The 25,838-nt window shown below is 35.2% G+C and overlaps 2 protein-coding genes across 2 annotated transcripts in view; both read left to right on the top strand.

Moving 5' to 3' along the window:
* Positions 1-11,029: 11,029 nt before the first annotated feature.
* On the top strand, positions 11,030-14,588 carry LOC127802741 (conserved oligomeric Golgi complex subunit 4-like). The gene is made up of 2 exons (XM_052338747.1): positions 11,030-12,857; positions 13,703-14,588. Exons 1-2 carry the CDS (start codon positions 11,223-11,225, stop codon positions 14,330-14,332), a joined length of 2,265 nt encoding a protein of 754 aa, XP_052194707.1. The 5' UTR covers positions 11,030-11,222; the 3' UTR covers positions 14,333-14,588.
* Positions 14,589-15,818: 1,230 nt separating this feature from the next.
* LOC127801462 (translation initiation factor IF3-1, mitochondrial) overlaps positions 15,819-25,838 on the top strand; it is a 42,623-nt gene continuing 32,603 nt past the window's right edge. The window contains exons 1-3 of the mRNA XM_052336645.1: positions 15,819-16,487; positions 16,591-16,681; positions 17,014-17,081. Coding sequence (XP_052192605.1) covers positions 16,281-16,487; positions 16,591-16,681; positions 17,014-17,081 — 366 coding nt within the window. The 5' untranslated portion in view covers positions 15,819-16,280. The remainder of the gene's footprint in view (positions 16,488-16,590; positions 16,682-17,013; positions 17,082-25,838) is intronic.

Genomic DNA, 25,838 nt, shown 5'->3' on the forward strand with positions numbered 1-25,838 from the left:
AAGGGTATCGGGTGGTTGTAGACATGGCCAAAATTGAACCGGACCGGCGGTTCGAACCGGAACCGGACCGGCCGGAACCGGACCCGGAACCGGCCGAACCGGAACCGGAACCGGAACCGGACCGAACCGGCGAAATTCGGTCCGGTTCCGGTTCAAGGTTCCGGAGAACCGGAACCGCCGGTTCCGCGGAACCGGAACCGGAACCGCCGGTTCCGCTGAACCGGAACCGCCGGTTCCGGTTCCGCGGAACCGGCCCCCCCCGTGCGCGTGCGGCCGCGCACGGTGCACCCCCCCCTCCCCCCGTGCGCGGCCCCCCCCCCCTCCCCCCCCGTGCGCGGCGCACCCCCCCCCCCCCAACGGTCCAAATTGGACCGTTGGACAGCCCCCCCCCCCCCCCCCGTGCGCGGCGCACCCCCCCCCCCCAACGGTCCAAATTGGACCGTTGGACAGCCCCCCCCCCCCCCCAACGGTCCAAATTGGACCGTTGGACAGCCCCCCCCCCCCCAACGGTCCAAATTGGATTGGACCGTTGGACCCCCCCCCCTCAAACTTTTTTTTTTTTTTTAAATTTTATAATTCCTATCTATATATACCCCTCCCTCCCCCACTCATTTTTCACACTTTCTCTCTATCTCTCTCTCTCTCTCTCAAGTCTCAAGCTATTATTATTCTCTCAATTTTGTCTCTCATTTAATATTTTAATTTCAATTTCTTCAATCTTCTCATTTTGTTATTTATCAATTTATTCAATTATATTATTAATTATTTATTACTTGTTACTATATTATTTTATCATTATTATATTTTTTTATTATCATACTTTTTTCAAAAAAATGGCAAGTGAAGGTAGAAATGTTGAAAATGTTGAGTTTGAAGCTCAAAATTTTCAAACACAAGAGAGTGAAACTCAACAAAAGGGAGGTGGAAAAATTTCTACTTCTGATATTTTTAATATTCATTTCAAGAAAACACCAAAAGGAGATGGTAAATTTGATGTATCTTGTAATTATTGTAATCAAGTATACAAATTCAAGCAAGGAGGTGGATATGGTACTTTCGCCCGACATTTGCAAACAAAGCACCCGCTCAAGGTTGGATTGAGCCGCGATCAAACACAAATATCCGGGTTTGCTACCTCTTCAAACTCTCCTCAATTATTTCATTATAATGAAGCTAATTGTAGGTCTGGTTTAGCTGAAATGGTAGCAATTGATCATTTATCTTTTAGTTTTGGTGAAAAATTAGGTTTTACTCGATTTTGTCAAAACTTTGTTAATCCTAGTTTTAAATCAATTCCTAGAAATACTTTGAAAAGGAATTTGTTAAAATTGTTTAAAAACTCAAAAATTGAATTGATAACATATTTTCAAAACAATAATATTAATGTTTCTATTTGTAGTGATATTTGGAGTGATCATTGGCAAACTCATTCATATATGGGTATTACTTGTCATTGGGTTGATGAAAATTATGTTTTACAAAAAAGAATTCTTGCGTATCGATGTTTTGATGAAAGTCATAATGCTGAAAATATTTGTAGAATAATTCAACAAATTTTACAAGAATATAGATTAGTTAATAGAATTTTTTCAATTTCTTTTGATAATGCATCGGCTAATACTGCTTCTATTAATGAATTGAAAAGAATTTGCCAACCAAATTTTGGTGGAAGATTTTTTCATGTTAGATGTGCATGTCATGTTTTAAATTTATGTGTTCAAGATGGTATTAAGTCACTTAATTCTTATTTAGATCCAATTAGAAATGTTATTTCTTATATTTGGGTACACCCTCGAACTGCAAAAGCATGGGCACATTTTTGCACCTCCAATGGTCAAACCCCAAAACGTTTTTCAAAAGATGTCCCTACTCGTTGGAACTCAACTTTTAAATTACTTAATCAATCTTTTGAATATAAAGATTTATTGTGTTCTTTTGCAGCAAATTATATTCCACAATATCCTATTTTTCCAACTATGTGGAATGTTTGTAGTTCAATTTTGAATATTTTACGAATTTTTAATGATGCTACTCATACACTTAGTAGTGTTTATAAACCAACTTCACATCAATTTTTAATAGAAGCAATGAATGTGGCCGGTGTATTAATGGAAGGAATTAATGTTGAAGAAATTTGTCATGCTGTTTTAGAAATGAGAGAAAAATGGTTACGTTATTATCAATTTATTCCTGAAATTTTTCTTGTTACTATGGTATTTGATCCTAGGTGTAAATTTGATGGTTTAATTGAGTGTTTGTCTAACTATTATTCGTTGTTAGGATTAGAAAATAATGAAGAAATTGATGTGAATATTATAATTTCTAAGGTTAGAACTTTATGCAATCAATTATATGAAGCATATGTTATTGCTCCTAGTAGTGAAGAATCATTTCCATCCATGGCTCCGCATTCCTCTTCCTCCCAACCAATGAAATGGGGTCATAAATTTTTAGATCAAAGGAGGAAAAAACCTAGATCGAGCTCACATTCGGAGCTCGAAACTTATCTAACCACAGTTTTTGAGTTTGGTGATGATACAGGTTTAAATTTTGAAATTTTGGAGTGGTGGAAAAGGCACAAGGAGACATTTCCAACTCTTGCAATTATTGCAAGTCAACTTCTTGCAGTTCCAGCTTCAACTGTAGCCGTTGAACAAACATTCAGTAGTGGAGGCAACATTTTGGACGAAAGAAGATCAAGATTGGCTCCAGAATCATTGGAAGCTCAAGTTTGCCTCGATGATTGGGAAAGAGCTAACATGCGACGTCAAGAAGAACTTATCCATTCATCATCATCTGACGAATGGGTTAATGATGGTTCAACAACGGCGACTTCCGACTCCAATGAAGATGCGTAGGATCCAAGTCCATATTTTATTTTTTTTCACATTTGTAAAAATTAATTACTTGTATTACATTTTTGTTGTAATTATTTTTTAATGAAATTAAGTCTAATTCTATTTTTTATTTTTTATTTTTCACATTTGTAAAAATTAATTACTTATATTACATACTTGTTTAGTTGTTTTAATTATTTTTAATGAAATTATTACTTATATTTCTTCAATTTTTAGTAGTGTTTTTTTATTAAAAATATGGTTGAGAATATTTATATTTACAATTACATTTAACAATTAAAAATCGAAACCAAACCGAACCGAACAACGGAACAAGGACCAAAATTGAATACAACAATATTTAAAAAAAAATTAAAAAAATTCGGTTTGAACCGGAACCGGAACCGTTGACCGAACCGGCTCAAACCGTTGACCGAACCGGTCCAAACCGTTGACCGAACCGGCACGAACCGGAACCGGAACCGAACCGTCCCAAACCGCCCTTGGGCGGTTCGGTTCAGGTTCAAAGATTTCTTGAACCGGAACCGGCGGTTCATGAACCGGAACCGGCGGTTCATGAACCGTGGCCATGTCTAGGTGGTTGTCTCTAATCGTCGAAAATCACCGACCATAGTGGTTGGTGGCGACTGTCAATGCAGTCAAAAATTAAAAATAAGATATATAAAAATATGACTCACTTTTCTTTTGTGTATATTAACTTCACTTGAATGTTTATTTAATTGTGTTTTAATTAAAGAGATTATTTTTTTTATTTTTTGTTACAAATTTATCAATTACATATTTGAAACTATTGCATAAAGTATATTTTATGTCATGAAACTTGTCAAGACTCAGCTATTAAATTGAATTGAAGATCAATGATCAAATAATAGTCTGTCATAAAATTTACTAAGACTCGGTTGTGCAATCAAATTGAAAATTAATGATTGAACGATAATTTAGTTGTATATATTGAAAAATAGATATTTAATAAAATTGATAATAATATTATTGTGCGAAATTATTAAAATATAAAAATGTGTCGATTGTATAATTTATTGATATATTTTTTAATATTATATTATTTTAAATTATTTAAACTATTTAATTTTTGCCTCTGCCCTATCACCGTCTAAAGCTCACAACTCGCCACGCCACCCCTTCCAACGCTATAGTTAATTAATTATGTAGGTATTATTTGTTAAAGTAAATAAAATAAAATAAAATTATATTAAAATAAATTTAAAATATTTTTTAAATCAAAATATTAAATAGTCAAGATTTGAGGAGTATTCTAAAATTTTTATCACATAATTTGTTGAATTTTTTTAAAATACATTAAGAGACATATGTATAATTTTAAATTATTTAATTCAAATGCTAAAGTGAGGTCTAAGTCAAAGATCCACACGCTTTGCGTGTTCGTGGAATTGAGTTCCTTCAAATGACTAACTCATGGGTTCACGTCATCTTAGTTCGGTAAATGTCTTGAAATTGGATGGGTTTAGAAAATAATAAGATTAAATAAAAATTAATTATACATCTTTAAATTTTAATTTTAATTGATCATCATGTCAAAGAAATTCAGCTCAATTAAAGTTGAGTGGCACACTCAATGATGTTTTAGTTTGGTAATGAAGTAGAGATTTTAAAATTTTAATTCTTAAGTTCGATTCGTGTCATGTGCAAATTTTTTGAAGAATTATTTTTTTGATCTCTTATTGATAGTTAATTTACAGAATAAATTTTATATAAATTGTATTTGGTTTGACTTATTTTTAATGACATTTTTATATTTTAAATTTGATCGTGAAAGTTCTTATGTTTGTAATTTTTTGTAAACACATCTCTTTCGTAAGTTTTAAAGATAGCACCATTTACTTTGTCAAAATAACATAGTTGTGAGTAATAAGATAATTAAAAATTACACAAAATATTATCTAAAATAAAAATTAACATATGTTTTTTTAAATAAAAAAAAAACACCTATATTAAAACCATCTAAAAACCATTGTTCTAGCAGCATTATATATATATATATATTAAAATTGGCCATCACTTACCGTCTTTGCCACCATATTCGTCTTCATTTGTTAGTCTTCTTATTCATCTAACTATTAGATATAGGTTCTCTAGAATTCATCGTTCTGTATCATTATTGATTCCAGATAATCAACGTTAAGAGATAGAAAAAAATAGATATAAAAAAAAAATGGATTGAATAGCAAAGAGAAGAAGATGGATTAAAAAATAAGAAGAATGAAGATGGATGAAACTCGTATTCGTTCGATCTTCAAATCGAACCTATTTGGGCTTATTTTTGGTAGGGTCGTTCTGATTTGATCTTTAATATTACATGAGTTTGATTCTACTTTTTGAATCTATCTTTTCTCTTTCTTTACAATCATTTTTTAGAAATGATCGCTTGCGAGTCATCTATCAATGATGAATTTCAAACAACTTATGGACAATGCCTAGTAAGTTGACCTTTTAGCGAGAAGTTTTTCACTAGTCGGTTGGGTTTTGGCTATTTTTTTTATATTTTTATTTTTTTATATTTAGATTTTAATTTAAATAATTTAACTGATATCATTTGTCACAAAACGACATCGTTTTAATCTATAATAGACAACGTCATGGTTTAAAATTGATAAAAAAATATGCGTTTTCAAAGAATTAAAAGTATATTTGACTTCTAAAGCTAACTTTAAAGTACAAAATGCATATCTTTACCACTCTTGTTACTTAGTTTGACTCACTAGAAAATTTGTATTTCAACGCGGTATGCCGAATTAATAGAAATATGTTAAAAAGTACATCATATTTTAAAAATATTTAAAAATTATAATATCTTTTCAAAGATTTCACAGGCGTGTAGTAAAAGGCAAAGAAACTTCAAAGAAGACTTGGTCAGGGTGGCAAGTAAAATGATCGAGATGGACCTTCCAATCAAACACTTTTGAGGTGCTAAAAAAAAATAGTAACAAAGAAAGATTCGGATATTTTTATTTTTGATTTCATATTTTAAGTGGTAACTTTATTGAAAATAATTATGGTCTTTACGACTCGTTAGTGTTGATGATTCATTAGTGACGTTAACAAATTTATTTATTTGTCGATGATAAAAAGAAATTCATTTATTTAGTAATATTTCTTGAATTTTAATTTTTTAGCTTGAATATTATCTCTTAATTTTTAAAATCAATCGCCACGTCTCTATTAAGATCCAAGTTTAGGAAATAGTGTAGATTGAGTGATCGGATGAGAAATATACGGGTGTCAATTCAGTAGATTGCGAATTCGATCATCGACCTGCATAAGAATCAAGGGTCCAATTTACGATTTACTTCTCCTAATATAATTGAGAGCACGATCATCAGATGTCGCTCAAAGTCAGTTATCTCAAGTTTAAGAGGTGGTGTAGATTAATTTTAAAAAGTTAAAGGTTCAATTAGATAAAAATTATAAAATTTATTTAAATTAAATGATGAATATTTAAAGAATATATAATTAATTTATGATTAATAAAGTATAAAACTAATTAAATTAAGAGGGCAAAATATACAGTTTTAATTTGGAAATTATTTTTTGTCTTAAGTTAAGTTCATATTCTTAATTCTTCTGGTCAAATAAATATATAACATTATTTAATAAAAATAAAATAAGTTTTGTGTCAGAGGAAATGGCAGCAAGAGTCCTGAATCTGAAATAAATAAATTAATTATTTTCCAATGGAGGCCACTTATAAATTATTTAATTAATTTATAAATTATTTAATTTATTTTTTTAATGCATTTGACAATATTTAAAAATTTAAACGTTACCAACCTTGTAATCTATTTTGTCAGCATTTGAGACTTTCCTTGTAATCTATTTTGTCAGCATTTGAGATAAAGTCCCCCTCCCTCAACTTTTTTAAATAAGTTACTAAGCTCTTTTTGCGTCGGCCAAGTAAATTATTAATTTATCTTTAAACAAAGCATAAATTTTCATCCCTCTACGTTCTCTGTTGCCATCACCATCGGACCCATTTTCAGTCGTCGCTTCCAGTTAGACCCATTTCCATTATCATCGTTCGTTACCATAATCGTTGTCTTCATCTTTTCTTTCATGACTTTTTCTGATCGTTACTCTCGTTGCCTCGTCCATTCGCTATATACATAACATATATAAAATTATTATCTCAATCCACGTGCTAATTATTTTATGAAATAATTGTTCAATGATATTATACAAAAAAAAAAAAAAAAAAGGTTAATGAAAGGGATTGATTAAGCTAGCATTTTTGTAGAGTAGAGGGGTAGGTTATTCCAAGTTAGGTTTTCTCTATTATTTCGTTCCTTTTACGTATGGAAGGTTGTATTTGGCTGGCAGCGTGGCCTCCAAGGAACAAGGACCTTCCATCATCAAAATCAAACACTTTGATTTGTCACCTTTGTCTACGGCTGAGACTTGGAAAATATTAATCATGTTCGTCCCAAGTGTTACTTTCTTTTCTTTTTTTATATATACATATCAATGTCGTTGCTTTTCATTTTGATACATATTATATGTACTAATATATTCACTTTTCATTTTGATACATATTATATGTACTAATATATTCATTATATCACCTGTATGAGGAGTCCAATTGGTTAAGAAAAGAGGCATAAAGTGTCTTTCGTGGTGAATCTTGGACCAAGACCAAGTATCGAGTCTTGCAAGCGATAGTGTGGGGTACCTCTCTTCAAAGCGAGAGGGGCTCCTTGTGCGCGGTGAGCCCGGGTCTAACTACTGCGTCCAGCTGGGTCACCATGATTAACCTCCTCCCACGTCCTATCAGGCTGGGTGTGAGGGCACCTAGATGAACGATTTTACTTTTTGGATGAATATATTTATTATATCAATTAATTAATATACAATGAGATAACCCACTTGGTACGATAACTTTCTTAGTTTGTGTTTCATTCTATTGATTTTTTTATTTTTAGTTACCCCAAAGAAGGAATTGATGATATGATATAAATAAGGGTTTAATGAAGGGTTTTATTAAACATTCTTTTGTAGAGTAAATGGGGTAGGTCTTATCCAAGTTAGGTTTTCTCTATTATTTATCTCCTCTACTAATAAGAGGTTGTGTTTGGTTGACAATATGGCCTACCATTCCCAATGAACGTTCCCTCAAAATCAAACACTTTGGCATCGATCAATTTTATCTAATTTTGTCATATACTAGATTGAATATGTACTAATATATTAACTACATCGATTAGTTTTGTATATATTTCTTCTGGTCTAATGAGATTGGTAGGTTTGACTGCAATGGCGACAGATGGGGTGGGTGGCACCTGCAAACACTCTGATGCTCAAATTGATAAGGATTCAAAATGTTAAAGTATTGGTAAGTCTTGAAAATAACATATATTTGACTGTGATCAGACTAGTTTATATAAAGATGAATATACCTTACGTGTCGCCAATCGTCGTGGGAACATGGAGGGCCGAGATGCACGGTAATGAGAGGATATCAAATTTGATGAAGATTACTAGTTGATAAGAATCAACGTGCGAATTATTTGGGATTAATAGAATCTATTTTTGGCGCAAGGATCTTAGATTAGATGGAAATGTTATCTGACTTTCTTGGGCTAAGATCTAGCATGGGAACCGGGCTAAGTGCGAAGTAGCGGCCAGCCCAATGGATCAGTACAATCTAATATACATACGCATCAATCTCAAATAAACAATTATGTGAACACTATCATTAAAACACTCGGAATACAATCACTAAATTAGGACACGTACAGATTTACTAAAATTAACAATTGAATAGATACAAAATATTTATTTATTTATTTTTTAAAAAGGTATAATAGAACTTGAACCGTAACCTTTAAATCATCCACACTTAACTTGGACTAAGGTTTAAAGGAACTACAATGGTTCAAAATATAAGCTCGAGACACAAATCATACAAGTAAAAAAGAGTTAAATTCACAAACTATTAAATTTAGATAATTTGTAATTGTATTATACTGTATCCAAAATGTTATTAGACATTTAAGTTTGACATTTATGATAATGTTTTATATTTTTGTGTTATATTAATATAAGCATACCAAACGTAGTGTCAATACATTGATTAATGGAGAAAGAAATTGATGTCGAAAGAAATTGATGTCTCTAACTTGGACGGTAAGCATTTGTGTTATAAAATTCACGTGCTTCATGAGGTGGTCAATTCTACTTGCTTACCTAACAAGATAATCAATACAAATTAATTGTTAAAATACTAAGGTTAAAATAATAAGAATTTTAATAACATGTCACGCACCATCCAAGATAATCAATCCAAATTAATTTACTAAGTGTTGGCAATTTACTACTAACAATATCAAACCAATGAACTTAATAATCTGTTCTCCCTAAACTAATATTACAATTCAATACCTCAAATCAAGTATATTCATGCAAGCATACTACTTGTTCCTTTCGCCCGAAGAATTGTTGAATGGGAAGATTCTGGTAATGCCAGAGCTAGTTTCAGTGAACGTAATGGGGTAGAAACGGTGGCGACACCTCTAAATACTCTGATGGTGAAGTGAGTAAGTGATTTAGTTGGCAGAGTGTCAATGGGCTCAAAAAAACATAGCTTGACTTGTGAGTAAGTTGGCTTATATAAAAGGAAAAAAAGGAGCCCTAACATACAAGTTGGTCTTGGGCGTTGCAGCGAGATGAGACAGAGATATCTGATACCTACAAGACTTTTTGATGGAGGTGTGGTGTTAACGAAACATTCATTAAATATTGCATTGAATGTCGATGGAACTTATAATGGGCGCGAAAGTGTTGCAGTACGAGGTGATGATGATCATTATTGACAGACATGGAGTCAAGATCAGGCCAGAAGGCTAATAAAGATCTTAGGCCTTCATCAGGCCAAGCTTGATTGGCTCAGCACTGACAACTATTATAATATATTATACATAAAATGCATAGAAAACTAAAAAAATTGCATATAAAAAATGCATGATTGATGATAATATACTAAAATATTAGGTAGTTATATGCTTGAGAGGTGGCAACAAGTGGAGATGAATGGAGAAGAAGAAGAAGAGTAGTGGGCTCTCATTGGGCTCCTGCTAGGCCTTTCATTATCTCACGCCTAGCAATTTGGTTTTGGGTCATGTTTGTTGGGTTTTGTTATTAGTGTCCGTCATCAATATTTATACTAGTGATGAAGCTCCCACATTTTTAGCCATTTGCAATTTTAATTAAAAATAAATATGGAAACTTTAGAATTCAAATAAAAAATTAGGGAGAAAAAATGAAAACAAAAATTTAAAAAAAAATAAATCAAGAGACAAACTCATCCAAAAATTATTTTCAGAGGTAGAAAATTAAAACTGCGATTCATATATATGTTTTTGTTTCTTTATATTTATATATATGTATATAATATTTTAACAAATATATTTATTTCATGTTACTCATATATATATATTTATAAATTAAAATTTTTAAATGATATAAAATAGATTTCACACTCCAGACTTAAAATTTAACTAAATTACATGATTATCCTATGTTTTTAAAAATGACACAAACCCCTTTGACCATAACAAATTCTAAGAATTAATCATGTATTTTCATATTATTATTTTTTTATTTCCCTCCTAGCTCCTTCTCTCTTTTCGATTCCTTTAATCTCTCTTTTTTTTTTTTATCTCTTATTTTTTTTTATCATTTTTAAAATTATAGAGGTAATTCGGGTAATTTAGTTAAATAAGAAAAAAATAGACAAAATTTACCCAAACATATATTACAAATTATACAAAGATTGTGAAATTTATTACTTTGGAAATATATATTACAAATTATAGAAAAAAATTCAGAATTTTCAAATATTATATCATTATTTGGATAACCTTTTCATGAGACGGTCCTTATCGCTCAGCTCTTTAATTTCGTTAGAGGAGATAAATCGCGATATGTGTTTCAAGAAAATTAGGATTAGAACTCACGATCCGTCATCCGACATATCACGACCCATCATTTAACATCCGAATTATGTCCCGAGAGATAATATTATATAGTTGTATGGTAAACAACTAGTATTAGCATTATTACAGATGGATAGAAATTTCAGATCCTCATCTTTATTACAAATGTAAGAAATTATTTATGGAAAGAAATTTGCAGCTAATAGCATTAGCGTTAGCGTCAAGGAAATAAGAGCATTAGCGCTGCTGCTGCTGCTGTTACGCTATTGGCAACGAGAGAGGAGACGGAGACGAAGCAACGACATTGATAAATCATTGATATTGCAATCCCATCTCTCTGTATGTGTCTTCTCTATACTACAGCCTGCAATTCGAAGTGTGTCTTGTAATCCAAGGCGCAATGTCGGTGTCTATTTCGTCCATGCCTAACGACGGATTGATGGCGCCGGCCGCGGAAGAAGCTGCGGAGGAGGAGCTATTCGATTCCTCGTCTTGTGCTGTGAAATTCGGGACGGCGGAGGGGCTGGAATACGTCCGGAAGCTTACGGACGTCGGAGCAATGACGCGGTTGCTCCACGAGTGTATAGCTTACCAGCGAGCCCTAGATCTGGAACTCGACAACATCCTGGCGCACCGCGTCGATCTCGACAAGCAACTATCCAATCTCCAGAAATCGGCGGACGTTCTTGAGATCGTCAAGGCCGATTCCGACTACATGCTCTCCAATGTCCGCTCCACCTGCCATCTCGCCGATCAGGTCAGTGGAAAGGTCCGCGAGCTCGATATCGCGCAGTCCCGCGTCAACGACACTCTCCTCCGCATCGACGCCATTGTCGACAGGGCTAATTGCCTCGACGGCGTCAAGAAGGCCCTTGATTCCGAAGATTTCGAGACCGCCGCAAACTCTGTCCAGACTTTCCTTCAAATCGATGCCAAATACAAGGATTCAGCCTCTGATCAGAGGGACCAGCTCTTGGCGTTCAAGACACAGCTCCAAGGGATTGTCCGGAAGAGACTGTCGACTGCCGTTGATCAACGGGATCATCCGACGATTCTCCGCTTCATTAGGCTATACTCGCCCCTGGGTCTTGAGGAAGAAGGGTTGCAAGTGTACGTGGGCTATTTGAAGAAAGTCATTGCTATGAGATCCAGGCTGGAGTTTGAGCAATTAGTGGAACTCATGGAACAGCCCTCTGCAGGCCCGAATCAGGTAAATTTCGTGGCTTGTTTGACGAATTTGTTCAAAGACATCGTTTTGGCTATCGAACAAAACGATGAGATTTTGCGGAGCCTATGTGGTGAAGACGGTATTGTGTATGCCATATGCGAGCTTCAAGAGGAGTGTGATTCTAGGGGTTCTCTAATTATAAAGAAGTACATGGATTATAGGAAATTGGCTAAATTAACCTCAGAGATTAATTCTTATAAAAGTGCTTTGCTCTCTGTTGGAGTTGAAGGCCCGGACCCCAGGGAGATTGAGTTGTACCTGGAAGAAATATTATCTCTCACACAATTGGGCGAAGACTACACGGAGTACATGATATCGAAGATCAGGGGTTTAAGTTCAGTTGATCCGGAATTGGGTCCAAGAGCTACAAAAGCTTTTAGGAGTGGAAATTTTAGCAAAGTGGTGCAGGATATCACTGGTTATTATGTGATTTTGGAGGGATTCTTCATGGTGGAAAATGTGAGAAAGGCTATCAACATCAATGAACGTGTACCTGACAGCCTTACCACATCCATGGTGGATGATGTCTTCTATGTTTTGCGTAGTTGCTGTATGAGGTCAATATCCACTTCAAACATCAACTCTGTGATTGCAGTTTTGAGTAGTGTGGTGAGCTTGTTGGGAAATGAGTATAATGAAGCATTGCAGCAGAAAATGAGGGAGCCTAACCTTGGAGCAAAGTTGTTTGTAGGTGGTGTTGGCGTGCAAAAGACTGGAACAGAGGTTGCTACAGCACTCAATAATGTGGATGTCAGTAGTGAGTATGCACTAAAATTGAGGCAAGAGATTGAAGACCAATGCGCAGAGGTGAACAAATTTTCATCTTTCTTTTTGTTTAGATTATGCTTTTGCTCCTGTGTCAAATTTTGTTAAAGTTTCAATTCAGGGTGATGTGGTGGGTTACCATTGTGCCTCTCTTCCTTATTGAATTGGGTCCTTGGGCTAGTTTATTCCATGGCAAAGTTTACTTAACAGTAATGAAGAAAGGTAGGTGTTCAATATTCTTTAATGGATCAACCTGGTTAACATCTGTCTTTAATGTGATGCTATGGAACTCATGAAAGTTAAATAACAGTTTTATGGGCCAACTTTATTTTCTAATCATACCTATTATTTAGGACTGTTCTTTTGATAATTGTACATGGCTAATAACTTGTAAGAAGGATCCATGATTCAGATTTTGTAGCCATGACAACTAATATTTGAAAAGGCCCAAAATTCTTCTTATACGCCTTTATCTGATCTAGAGAAAGATATCCATTTTCTTGTATAAAGTATGTTGTCTTGGAATTTTTGTCATCTTGCAGTTTCTTGAATGAGGAACACTTTTTTTTTATTCCTTTTTGTTTCAAAAGATTACTTAGGATGGCTCCTGATAAATGCCCAATTGAATAAACTTCGCTGGTGATTTATGATGCCTAGCTGCCGACTGTACCCTATCCTGGCATTTTTTTTCTTCACACATTTTTATTTCTCTAGTTGTCCTTTCTCCATGAGATCTGCTTGATGGATGGCATTTCTACAAACTTAATTAGAAACTTGTTAGGTCCATTTCAGCAATTTTGTTTTGTTCTATTTTTAACTTTTTTATCTACTCTGAGGTGATGAGCTAACTTATCAGTTAAACCCTCACCTTTTGCTTTCTTTATTAGGTATTCCCCGCACTGGCAGATAGAGAGAGGGTTAAGTCCTGTTTATCTGAATTAAATGAGATGAATAACAGCTTCAAAAAAGCCTTGAATGTTGGAATGGAGCAACTTGTAGCTACTGTCACACCTAGAATCCGTCCAGTATTAGACAGTGTGGCAACTATCAGCTATGAGCTATCTGAGGCTGAGTATGCAGACAATGAGGTGAATGATCCATGGGTCCAGAGGCTTCTTCATTCTGTTGAGACCAATGTAGCATGGCTCCAGCCTGTAATGACTACGAACAATTATGACTCTTTTGTCCATCTGGTCATTGACTTCATTGTGAAGAGGCTTGAAGTGATCATGATGCAAAAGAGGTTCAGTCAGCTTGGAGGTCTTCAGCTTGACAGAGATGCTAGAGCATTAGTAAGCTATTTCTCGAGCATGACTCAAAGGACTGTTAGAGACAAGTTTGCTCGCCTTACCCAGATGGCAACTATCTTGAACTTAGAAAAGGTGTCTGAAATTCTAGATTTCTGGGGAGAGAACTCTGGACCCATGACTTGGAGACTTACACCTGCTGAAGTGAGGAGAGTGTTGGGTCTGCGGGTTGATTTTAAACCTGAAGCAATTGCTGCTCTTAAATTGTAATCTCCATCTATATGGCTTTGGCATATTTCATATTGTTTGTAGCTTCTGCTGTCCTAAATTTGCAGTTAGTTTGTTAATCTATGAGAGGGGGTGGCAGATACAGAATAACCAGAGATGTATTCATGAGAGTTTCTTTTCTTCTGGGATTTTGTTCCATAATCTTTTGCTCACTTGCACTTTGTTTCTTGTAAACTTGGATACTTTTTCATAATCCAGTGTGTACTCCAATCCCATTCTAAGAGTTTAAATTGAAATATGCATATTGAGCAGCAGCTCTTCCACTCTAAAAGTTTAAACTCAAGGACACCTAAGTTTTTTTGTCCTAACATCAAATTGGTAAATTGAGGCTACAACAGCATTTTTGATTCCTATACTCTTAGAATTGCTATATTCATTCGTTTATTTATCATGTTATGTGGCTCTTGGTTTTCTTATGTTCTCCAGCTGATTCTTGGTGCTAGGTGGAATCTAATCAGGCTTGGATGATGCCATATCTCAAACCCTATACTATCCCTATTTTCAGTTTGTGTTACTGTGAAACAGAAAACCTAGGGCACGAAGAAACCCTTTACTCTAGAAAATATTTTAAATTTTTGTGATTAGTGAGCATTTGAAAACACTGACCAATTAAGTACGGTCTCCACTTAGTAATTGCATGAACAACAGGCATGACCAAAGTTAATTAAAAGTCATGATTTTATTATCAGATAAAAAATAAAAAAGGATAGATTTATAAGTAATTATATCATTAGTAAAAAAAATTAAAAATTGGATCTTAAAATAACAATTAGATTAATTTATATTTGTATAATATATGTAAACATAAAAAATGATGCATAAGTCTTGTCAAAATTTTTTATTCTTTGGGTACCTTACTAAAAAGGTCAATTTTTTATTTTGATTAGAGAAATTGATAAAAAAACAATAAACCTTATTTTATTTCAATTATAGAAATTGATTTTTAGATAATATTTTATTCACTATTTAATCATAGTTCAAAATATATATATATAATTAGTGATTTTAAATTAGAATATGATTTTTCTTTCTATTTATTTGTGATATTTAGTTTTGGGATGGTTTGGCTACAAGTGATATATATTTTTTTTAATTAAATTTCACATAAACTTTAATAACAAAATCCTCATAAATCACCAAATGTTGGCCTCCTTCTAAGGACACCCTTTTATACTTTGAATTTTGCATTATTAAAGCTTTTGACTCGCTTTCTTTTTAGATCATATTTTTATTATATGTATTTACTTACTTGTTTTATATCCCGATTCAAGTTCAAATCATACTTAACATGACAATAGGGTTGTTAAACAATAGAGTCGATCATATTTATACCCACAGTTCTAGGGTTTCGCTCTGCATTCACGCAGGGCCGGACCTTTCATGAGCCCATGAATATTTGATTATTTTCGGCCCATAAAATTGGGAACTCTCTCTTTGTAAAGGCCCACTGCCCAGCCGCCCACCCCCCTTCCCCCTCTGCAACTTCGCCTCTCGGCCCCTGCCCTTCTCCCTCTCGCTTTCGCTCGTTGCCCTGCCTCTCTCTCGCTCCATCACTCCTGGCTTCCCCCTCGCCTCTCGCTGCTCGCCTGCTCCGTCGCTCCCTGCCTCTCTCTCGCTCCATCGCTCGCCCTCGTGGCCGGTCACCGGTGGCTCGCTCTCCGTCGCTTCGTCTTCGTTTCGCACCCTCGCCGGCGAAACTCTACTATTCGGGGCCCATTTTTACATTTCGCCTCAGGGCCCCAAAATATCAGGTACGGCACTGCATTCACGGCCTCTGTTCTCGCTTTCCCTCATCGAATATCCGAGCGCTTTAAGCTCGGAGCAACTAGTTCTCCTCCGCCACATTGAACCGGGAATGCAATCGCTCTTTGTACGTGTGTGAAAAAACTGGGAACCAAGAAAGCCGCAGAAAGAAAAAAAATAACAAAGGATGGCATCTTGGCGCGGAATCAAGCCGTCGAAACTAAAATTATTGTCTAATCAGTTCAGAAGATGCTACGTTCAAGTCCCTGGGCCAGCTCTGGCCAATCAAACTGCTTCACGTACAATAATTCCGGCTCTGGATAACCCTAATTCGGTTATTCACAAGAGTCGAATTGAGTTTGGTAACGTCAGGTTCTACGCCGCTCCGGTGCAGGTGATTCAGCGGTTTTGAAAATTTTTAACCCCTTTTAGTCTTTTTGCTGTTTTTGCTTGAGCATTGGTGTTTGTTAGTTAGTGATGGCACGGTCGAATTTCAGGCCAAGTCGAAGCAGGAAGAGAAAGACGCGGGAGGGCCGCGGTTGAACGAGCAAATCAGGGCGGAGTTTGTCAGGATTGTCAGCGACGAAGGTCTGTCTTTTTTCTTTCTGACTTTATTTTTAGCACTTTAGGTATAGGCTTGATCTAATTTTGTTGCTATCTATAACCACTGGTCATGTAAGAACGGCCCAGATAGCCTTCGAAAGCATGAGTGCTTTGATGAGTGTTTAAAGGTTTGAATTAAGTATGGATCTCACTTTAAGGCCTACCGTTTCTTCTGCTGGCTCTTTTTTTCTTCCCAATCTCCCCCATCTAAAATAAAATAAAAAAAAGTCAAATAAACAAGGGGCAGGTCGGGTGTCATTGTTTTCTGGTGGAATATACGGTTTCTAGGCCATGTTGTGAATTCATGTATACTGCAGGGCATTGTGTGGTTTCGAGGTGGGAAGCTCTAGAACGTGCACGGAGTCTCAAGCTTGATTTAGTTGAGGTATACTTTCCTTTTAATAGGAAGCTTATATCTAGAAGTTGGCCTGGTTATGATTGTTCAAAATAAAAAAAACAACAACCTGGTAGTTGTTTTTTACTTTTCAAATGTGTAAAGATATTAATGTTTTTTGTTTACTTATTTCTCTTTAGATCTATAAGTTAGTTACTAGTGCTGTTGGTCATTTTTTTTCACTTCCTTTTTCTTCTTATGTGCATTTCTCTTTAGATATCTAATTAGTTGCTGGTATGATGAGAAAATTGGTTACAATAACTGATACACTTTCTTCTCTGTTATTTTTCTTTTGCAGTTGATTATTTTAATTTAAGCACTTAGTCTTGTTTGTTTGCTTACCCTTTGATGTGTATCTGCTGTAGATATTTTAGCAGTTAATTGGTTGCCTTTGTCAGATTTATACGCTGTTCCCTTCTCCTTTTCCATTTGATGATTATGAACAGTTAAGTCTTGCTTGCTACATCATAGTTGTCAAAGGCTCAAGGCACACCAAAGGCCAAAGAGTGGTGGGAGCCGTGGCATGCATTTATTAAAAAATGTGAATAAATTACCATAGTTATTTTTAATTTATAACTATGAAGAAGTAAATGTAAAATCATGAATGACAAACAACCAATGCTACAATAACAACTAATATTATTTCAACAAAGTATTAGACGTCTAGAGCATGAAGAAGAAGCATTGTTCCAACTTTCAAGACAAGTAGACAAATTCATAAAATCAAGAGCAAGTAGAATGGTAGCCAACCCACAGTGAGATAAAGTCTTGACATGTTGTAAGAGCAAGTAGAATGAAATACAATTTGCAAAAATAGAAATGCACAGGTAATTTTAAATCATTTCAAGTATTAAAGTTCCATATGATACTCATTTCTCAATCCTCATCATCATATTGAAGGTCAAAATCTTCTTCCTCTATGTATTCTTCATCCACACTTATTTTCTTACATCAATTTCCTCCTAATTAGTCTCTTCCTCATCTATGAGCTGCAACTGTAGATCCGCATGCACTTTTTTCTTTTGATGATAAAACAACACTTGCCTTTGATCTTTTTTGATATGTAGGCTCATTTACACCGGCGCTGGCAGCTTCGGTCCATGTTGAAGAATCATCATCAAAAATAAATTCATCATCAGAACTATCTTCCATCCTCCAAACAACCACTCATTACTATTATCAATGTCACTTAAAAGTATAAGATAAATAGTTATCAGGCCTATTATATCGATGCCTCAATGCTCGATTATACTTGAAAAATACCAAATCATTTAGGTGTTCTTTGTTGGCTCATTTCTCTTGTTGTTATGAAGCTGCATAAATAAATAAAAAATTACTTAATGAATACTGGTAAGTTACTAATTTAATAAAACTACCAAATACATAATAACAGTCACATGCTGAAAAATACTCTAATTTCTCTCACGACTGGAAGGACTACATGTGAGACTTAGAACTCTAATAGCAAATTTTTACAATTTTGGAGTTGATGATCCATGTAAATAAACTCTTAAGTACTTGGTAGCTATATATTATTTTGCAAAAATAAGAAATTTTTATCGTAACTAATTAAAGTGCTCGTTACTTTTTTTTTTTCTTTGCTTTTTAGCCATCTCCTTTCCAAAAAGGTAATTTCTCTCACAACTGGAAGGACTACATGTGAGACTTAGAACTCTAGTAACAAATTTTTACAAGTTTGGAGTTGATGATCCATGTAAATAAGCTCTAAGTACTGGGTAGCTATATATTTTTTTTTGCAAAAATAAGAAATTTTTATTGTAACTAATTTAGAAAGTGCTGGTTACTTTTTTTTTTTTTAATTTCTTTGCCTTTTAGCCATTTCCTTTCCAAAAAGGCCTTAGTCATTTTTATACAAAGCCAATTGATGCAGAGCCAACAAAGAACAAGAATAAATTGAAAGGACACTCAATTAGCAATCTCAAATCAATATGGAATCAATATCAATTTTTTCCAGAGAATACATCTAAAAGAGATTGTGTAGGCCATTAATCCCATAGGAAACTTAAAGTAGTTCTGTAATTTAGGATTCTTAAAACTAGAAACATAGTAAAATATTAACTATGAAATAAATAAGCAAAATATGCTAATTTCTTCGAGAATAATCTCCCAAACTACTTGTTTTCATGGCCTCCAAACATTTTTGGAGATGTTATTGTGGTCATAAATACGCAAAAGGTTTTTCTATCCTGTGCCATAAGGGCACATGATGGAGAAACCTGTATAGAAATTAGCATATCTTATTTATTTCTTTTATTTATTTAATATTTTATTTATCATGTATCCCAGGATCCTAATTAAGGATTACTTGAGGTTTCCTAACTAGGATGGGATTAATGGCCTATATAGTTGGATACCAATTGTAACACCCCACATTCCAGGAGTGTTACTAAGAAACAAAAATTAGGGAAAATAATTAATAGAATATTTTTTTCTTCTAAATCATTTAATTAATTAATAAAAATTCACCATGTGCCCAACTAGAGGTTTTCAACTTATGACTTGGTTAAGCTTAATCTTCCTTGACCTTTACTGGGCCTCACCCTTAATTAGTTGGGTAAAAGGTCACATTTAGTACATGAATTTTATCTATTTGGTTCATTTGGTATACTTTTTTTGGGGGGGGTCAATTTAATACACTATCTTATAGTATTGGTCACTTCAGTACAAATAAAAAAATAGCAAATGGAAATTGTCAAACCTACTGATGGGAATCAAAAGAATAATTAAACAAAAAGAAATAATGAGAAATTAGAAGAAATAAATTGCAAAAAAAAGATAAAGGATACGTTAGATTCTCAATCTAACAAGAGAGTTCTCAATTACTTGAGAATGGTTGTCGTGAGGGAAGTGGGGAATGTAAGGTGGAGAATTGAGAAATAGGGAGAGAGGGAGAATGTGAATTGAGGGGGAAGGGAATTGAGAGAGAATTGGGAGGAAAACTAATTTCCAAATTCATTCAACATGTCCAGCTTAGGCGTGGATCAGCATTATTTATACTGATTTGGGTTGAGTTTAGGTGCCAAAATGGTTGCCTCAACTTGCCACATGCGCTTACTGTGAAAGCATGTTGCGTTTAAGCAGCAGCTAGCTGCTTATGTTTATATTGTGTAGTGTTTATTGTGTTGCTGTTGTATTAAGTACAAGTTGTTATGTTGTTAGTTAGGCGATTAAGTAAAGAGGTGTGCTGTATACCTATATATTTAGCTACGCTTTCAGTTTCTGTATCTTGACTTCATTTTTTAGATTTCAGAATTATAGTGCAAGATTTTTCTCTTCAATTTCTTTCTTGCACTATTCTTTTCATGCCCTAGGGTTTCGTTTCATGGCATCAGATCCATTAGTCTACCTCGATGGCCTCCAATCTAGCTCTTAGTTCTTCTTCCTCTCCACTACCTCGATCATCTTCTTCTTTGTCGTCTGCTTCGCAATCAGAATTTGTGACAATGGCTAAGGCGTTTAATTTCGTTCCAATTAAGCTGGATTCCAGCAATTACATTTTCTGGAAAGCTCAAGTTCTTGCTACAATTCGAGCTTTCGATTTGACATCATTTTTGAAACAAATCGCCACCTCCGACAAAGTTTTTGACAAATCCAAAGGTAGGCGAGATCGAATCTTCTTTTGTCAATCCAAATTACTTGAACTGGATTAGATTCAATTAGTTGCTGCTTGGCTGGCTGTTCTCTACTATTGATAAAGAGGTATTGGTGTAGGTGATTCACTGTGAATCATCTGCTGAGGTATGGTCTTCCTTGAAAAATCTCTATTCTCGCCAAATTATGGCTAAGTCTTTCCAATTGAAACAACAACTAAGGTCAATTAAGAAAGATTCACTTTCTATTAATGATTACATTTTAAAAATCAAGACGATGGGGCATGCTCTTGCAGCCATTGGAGAGCCTTTACATGATAAGTATTTGTTGCTTGCTATTCTAAATAGATTGGATCATGAATATGAAACAGTTGTTAGTCTCATAACCCATCAAATGGATGAAATTGATTTAGAGAAGGTACAATATCTTTTATTGATGCATGAACAAAGGTTAGCCGCCAAGAATTTGCCTCAAATTTGCAGCCATTGGAGAGCCTTTACATGATAAGGTTTTGTTGCTTGCTATTCTAAATGGATTGGATCATGAATATGAAACAATTGTTAGTCTCATAACCTATCAAATAGATGAAATTGATTTAGAGAAGGTGCAATATCTTTTATTGATGCATGAACAAAGGTTAGCCGCCAAGAATTTGCCTCAAATTTCTGCCAATTTTGATTTTGTTATGTCTTCATCCATGAAAGTTAATGTGGCCTCATACTTGTCAAGAAATGGTAAGTGGATTTGTGAATAATCATAGAGGTGGTTATATTTCATGGTGGTAGTTATGTCAATAGAAGAGGTAGAGGTAGGGATAGAACATCTGGAAGAAGAGTTTACTGTCAACTTTGTGGGAAACCATGGCATTTTGTAGACAAATGTTATCATAGATATGATAGAAATTTTCAACGGAAGATCTAATTCTGCTGTTCTGACTGATCCACAAGCGTATATGGCCTCCCTTAGTGATTCTAACGAAGCCTACATGAGTGAAATAGGGTCAATTCATGGGACTCACTATGGCAATCCCGAGAATCTGCCTCAAATCCCTCAATCAGATCCCTCATGGTTTGTTGATTGAGGTGCCACAAACCACATAACTTCCAATCTCAACAACTTGTCCTTGCATTCTCCATACAATGGTGGTGACAAAGTGACCATTGGAAATGGTAAGACTCTTCCTATATCTAATATAGGTTTAGGTCAATTGTCCACTCAATCAAAACCTCCATCTATTATTTCTTTACTTCATGTTCCTAGCATGAAGAAAAACCTGATTAGTGTTTCACAACTTACTCATGATAATAATGTTGTTGCTGAATTTGACTCTAATTCTTGTGTGATCAAGAACAAGGATTTTGGGCTGGTGCTACTTCAAGGATACCTTAAGGATGGACTTTATCGGCTAGTTCCAGTACTTGATCTTGCTGCTCATAGCCACTCGGTCCAATTCGTCAAGCCTGCTTTGTTTTCTAATCTTGATGTTTCTTTGTATACATGTAATAGACAGTTGAATACATGTAATAGACATAATTCATTTTCTCATAAGCTATCACATAGTGTTAATGTAGCTCAAAATACTACTAGTGTATGTCAGCAATGGCATGCACGATTGGGGCATCCATCTTTTTGTGTATTGCAATTTATATTGAATAAAATTCGTGTTCCTTGCTCTCATTTAGCTCTTCCGTTTTGTGATTCATGTAAACTTGGTAAAATGCATCAGCTTCCATTTGCTGATTGTGAAATTAAATCAACCAAACCTTTGGAATTGATATATTCAGATCTATGGGGTCCATCTCCTGTTCTATCTATCAAGGGGACATATATTGCATTATTTTTGTGGATGCATACATTAGATATACTTGGCTATATCCTTTGAAATTCAAGTCTGATGCCTTGTCTATCTTTATCATGTTTCACAAGTTTGCTGAACTTCAATATCAACCAAACTTAGAGCTTTACAAATTGACAGGGGGGGGGGGGGGAATTTAAAGCCTTTTACCCTAACTTCACAATAGTGGTATCCAACCTTGATTTACCTGCCCCTATACTCACCAATAGAATGGTGTAGCAGAAAGAAAATATAGACATGTTGTTGAAATAAGCCTAACTCTATTGGCTCATGCTCATATGCCTCTAAAATTTTGGGTAGAAGCCTTTCAAACTGCAGTTCATACAATAAATTTATTACTAGCTTCTCCCATCCAATTTAATACCCTATTTGAATTACTCTATTGAAAACAACCAAATTATTTCTTACTTCAACCTTTTGGTTGTGCTTGTTTTCCTTTCCTTGGACCCTATAACAAGCATAAATTTGATTTCCATTCCATTAAATGTGTGTTTCTTGGATATAGTCAATCTCATGTTGGCTACAAGTGTTTGCATCCATCGAGAAAGGTTTATGTCTCTAGGCATGTGAAGTTCAATCCTAATGAATTTCCTTTTCCTTCTTTGTTTTCATCTCCTATTATCTCCCAGTCACCTTCTCGTGGGTTACTACTTTCTTTCAATCTCTTCCTTCTTCTTCTACAAATTCTTCATCTCCTCGAGTAGCACAACCCTGAACTCTTGACTTGTCACCATCTCTTCCTATTGACCTTTCATGTTTCATCTCCTACTTCTTTGTCTTCTACTCATGAGCCACATCCTCTTCCTTCTCAGTCACCTACTGCTTCCATTTCCTTGCCTAAATCAAAACCTATTCCAATTCCATCTGTGCATCCTATGCTCACTCGATCTAAGGCTAAACAACTTGTGACCTCTTCACCACATGCCTTAGTGAGTACTCTTGAACCCAGTTCAGTTCATGAGGCTCTTTACGATGGACTTAGCTATAGAGGAGGAATTTTCAGCCTTGCATTGTAATCACACTTGGGATCTTGTTCCGTTTTCTTAGGACGTGAACCTTATTGGCTGCAAATGGATATTTTGGGTCAAGCATAAATTTGATGGGTCTATTCTTAAACACAAGTCTTGGTTAGTACCCAAGGGTTTTCTCCAAACACTAGGGATAGATTATGCAGAAACTTTCAACTTTGTTTTAAAGGCACCAACAATTAGGGTGTTGTTCTCTTTAGATTTCATGTTTGGTTGGGATATCCAACAAGTGGATGTGAATAATGCATTTTTTAATGGTGACTTGACAGAAACTGTTTTTATGACTCAACCTGAGGGGTTTGTGAACTCTCAATTTCCCTCCCATCAGTTGCATGAACACTATCTTCCTCGCAATCCTCCTCTTTCAATGCTACTTCATCAGCTTCCTGCACTACTTGATTGGTAGCTTTAGAAGTACCGCCAATCTGCTGGCTGCTCATAGCATAATTTTGAGGAGGTAGCCCATGCTTTTGGTATATCGCTTTCTCAGTAGCCAGCTTAACACTGGCAGGTTGCATCATCGTGATAGTTGTTTGTAGTTCATCTTTAAGGCTACTGATGAAATTGGAAACAAAGTACCACTCCGTCAAGGCAGGTTGCAAAGTCAACATCAAGGATTTTAATTCTTCAAACCAGTCTTGATACTCCATCACTGATTTGACCTGCTTTAGTTTATGAAATTTGTCAATTGCATCGGTCATTGATTTGTCTCCAGATTGGTCACTTCGATCCTCCACAAACTTAGTCCAATTATTCTCAATTTCAGTCGGAATACTGACCCGATACATCTTAGCAAGCCAAATCAGCAATTCGTCCATTTGGTTTAGCTTTTGCTTGAAGTTAGCGCAACTTTTCTCCCACGACTGCACAATACTTTCCCATGTTTTCTCAGTTCCTTTGGTCAATGCCATTTCCACAGTTCGTCTACTTCAAATTATCGTTTCTAATCACTGCAAGGGATTGCCTATCAGTAAACGCGCCAGTTCTTGAATCCACCTAAATCTACAGAGACTTAATCTACCTCAATTCACTCTCCCTGTTTAGCAAACCTAATCTACCAATTGTTCAATTCTGGTTTGCTTGTAGGCATTGCGTCCAGATCACAACAACAACAACAACAACATATCCAGCCTTTATCCTACTATGTGGGGTCAGCTACATGAATTCTAGACTTCCATGTATTTCTATCTTTTGTCATATCTTCATTGAGATCCATACACTTCATATCAAATTTTAATGTCTCCCTCAAAGTCTTCTTAGGTCTGCCTCTACCTCTTTTTTTGATTAATTGTTCCATTTCATCAACTTTCCTCACAGGAGCGTCTCTTGGTCTCCTTCTCACATGACCAAACCATCTTAGTCTAGTCTCTTTCATCTTCTCCTCTATTGGCACTACTCCTATCTTATTACGAATAACTTCATTTCTAATTTTATCTTTTCTTGTATGGCCGCACATCCATCTTAACATCCCCATCTCCGCTACACTCGTCTTTTGCTCATGTTGGTATTTGGCTGCCCAACATTCTGAGCTGTACAACAAAACTGGTCTTATAGCTGTCCTATAGAATTTTCCTTTCAATTTTAATGGGATTTTATCATCACATAATACCCCTGATGCATTTCTCCATTTTAGCCGACCTGCCTTAATTCTATTTGTGACATCCTCGTGAATTTCTCCATCTTTTTGAATTACTGATCCCAAATATCGAAAATGGTCTTTTTTTTGTAAGATTTGGTCTTCCAATTTTATTATAACATCCTCCACTCTTGCATTCTTACTAAATTTACATTCCATATATTCTGTTTTCTTTCTGCTTAATTTAAATCCCTTAGATTCTAAACTATTTCTCCATAACTCAAGCTTAGTGTTCACTCCTTCTTTTGTTTCATCCACCAACACTATGTTATCTGCAAATAGCATACACCATGGCACCTCTGTCTGAATATCTTTAGTGAGTTCATCCATTACTAAAGCAAATAAGTATGGACTTAATGCAGAACCTTGATGCAATCCTATTGTAATTTTAAACGGTTCAGTATCCCCTCCGCATGTTCTGACCCTTGTCTCTGCACCATGATACATGTCCTTAAGGGCTTGTATATAGGCTATTCGGACTCCTTTCTTCTCTAAAACCCTCCATAATACTTCTCTAGGGACCCTATCATAGGCCTTTTCTAGATCTATAAATACCATATGTAGGTCCTTCTGATGATCCCGATACCTTTCCATTAGGCGCCTCAGTAGGTATATAG

The sequence above is a fragment of the Diospyros lotus genome, chromosome 5, assembly GCF_014633365.1.
Source record: "Diospyros lotus cultivar Yz01 chromosome 5, ASM1463336v1, whole genome shotgun sequence".
NCBI classification, from domain to species: Eukaryota; Viridiplantae; Streptophyta; class Magnoliopsida; order Ericales; family Ebenaceae; genus Diospyros; species Diospyros lotus.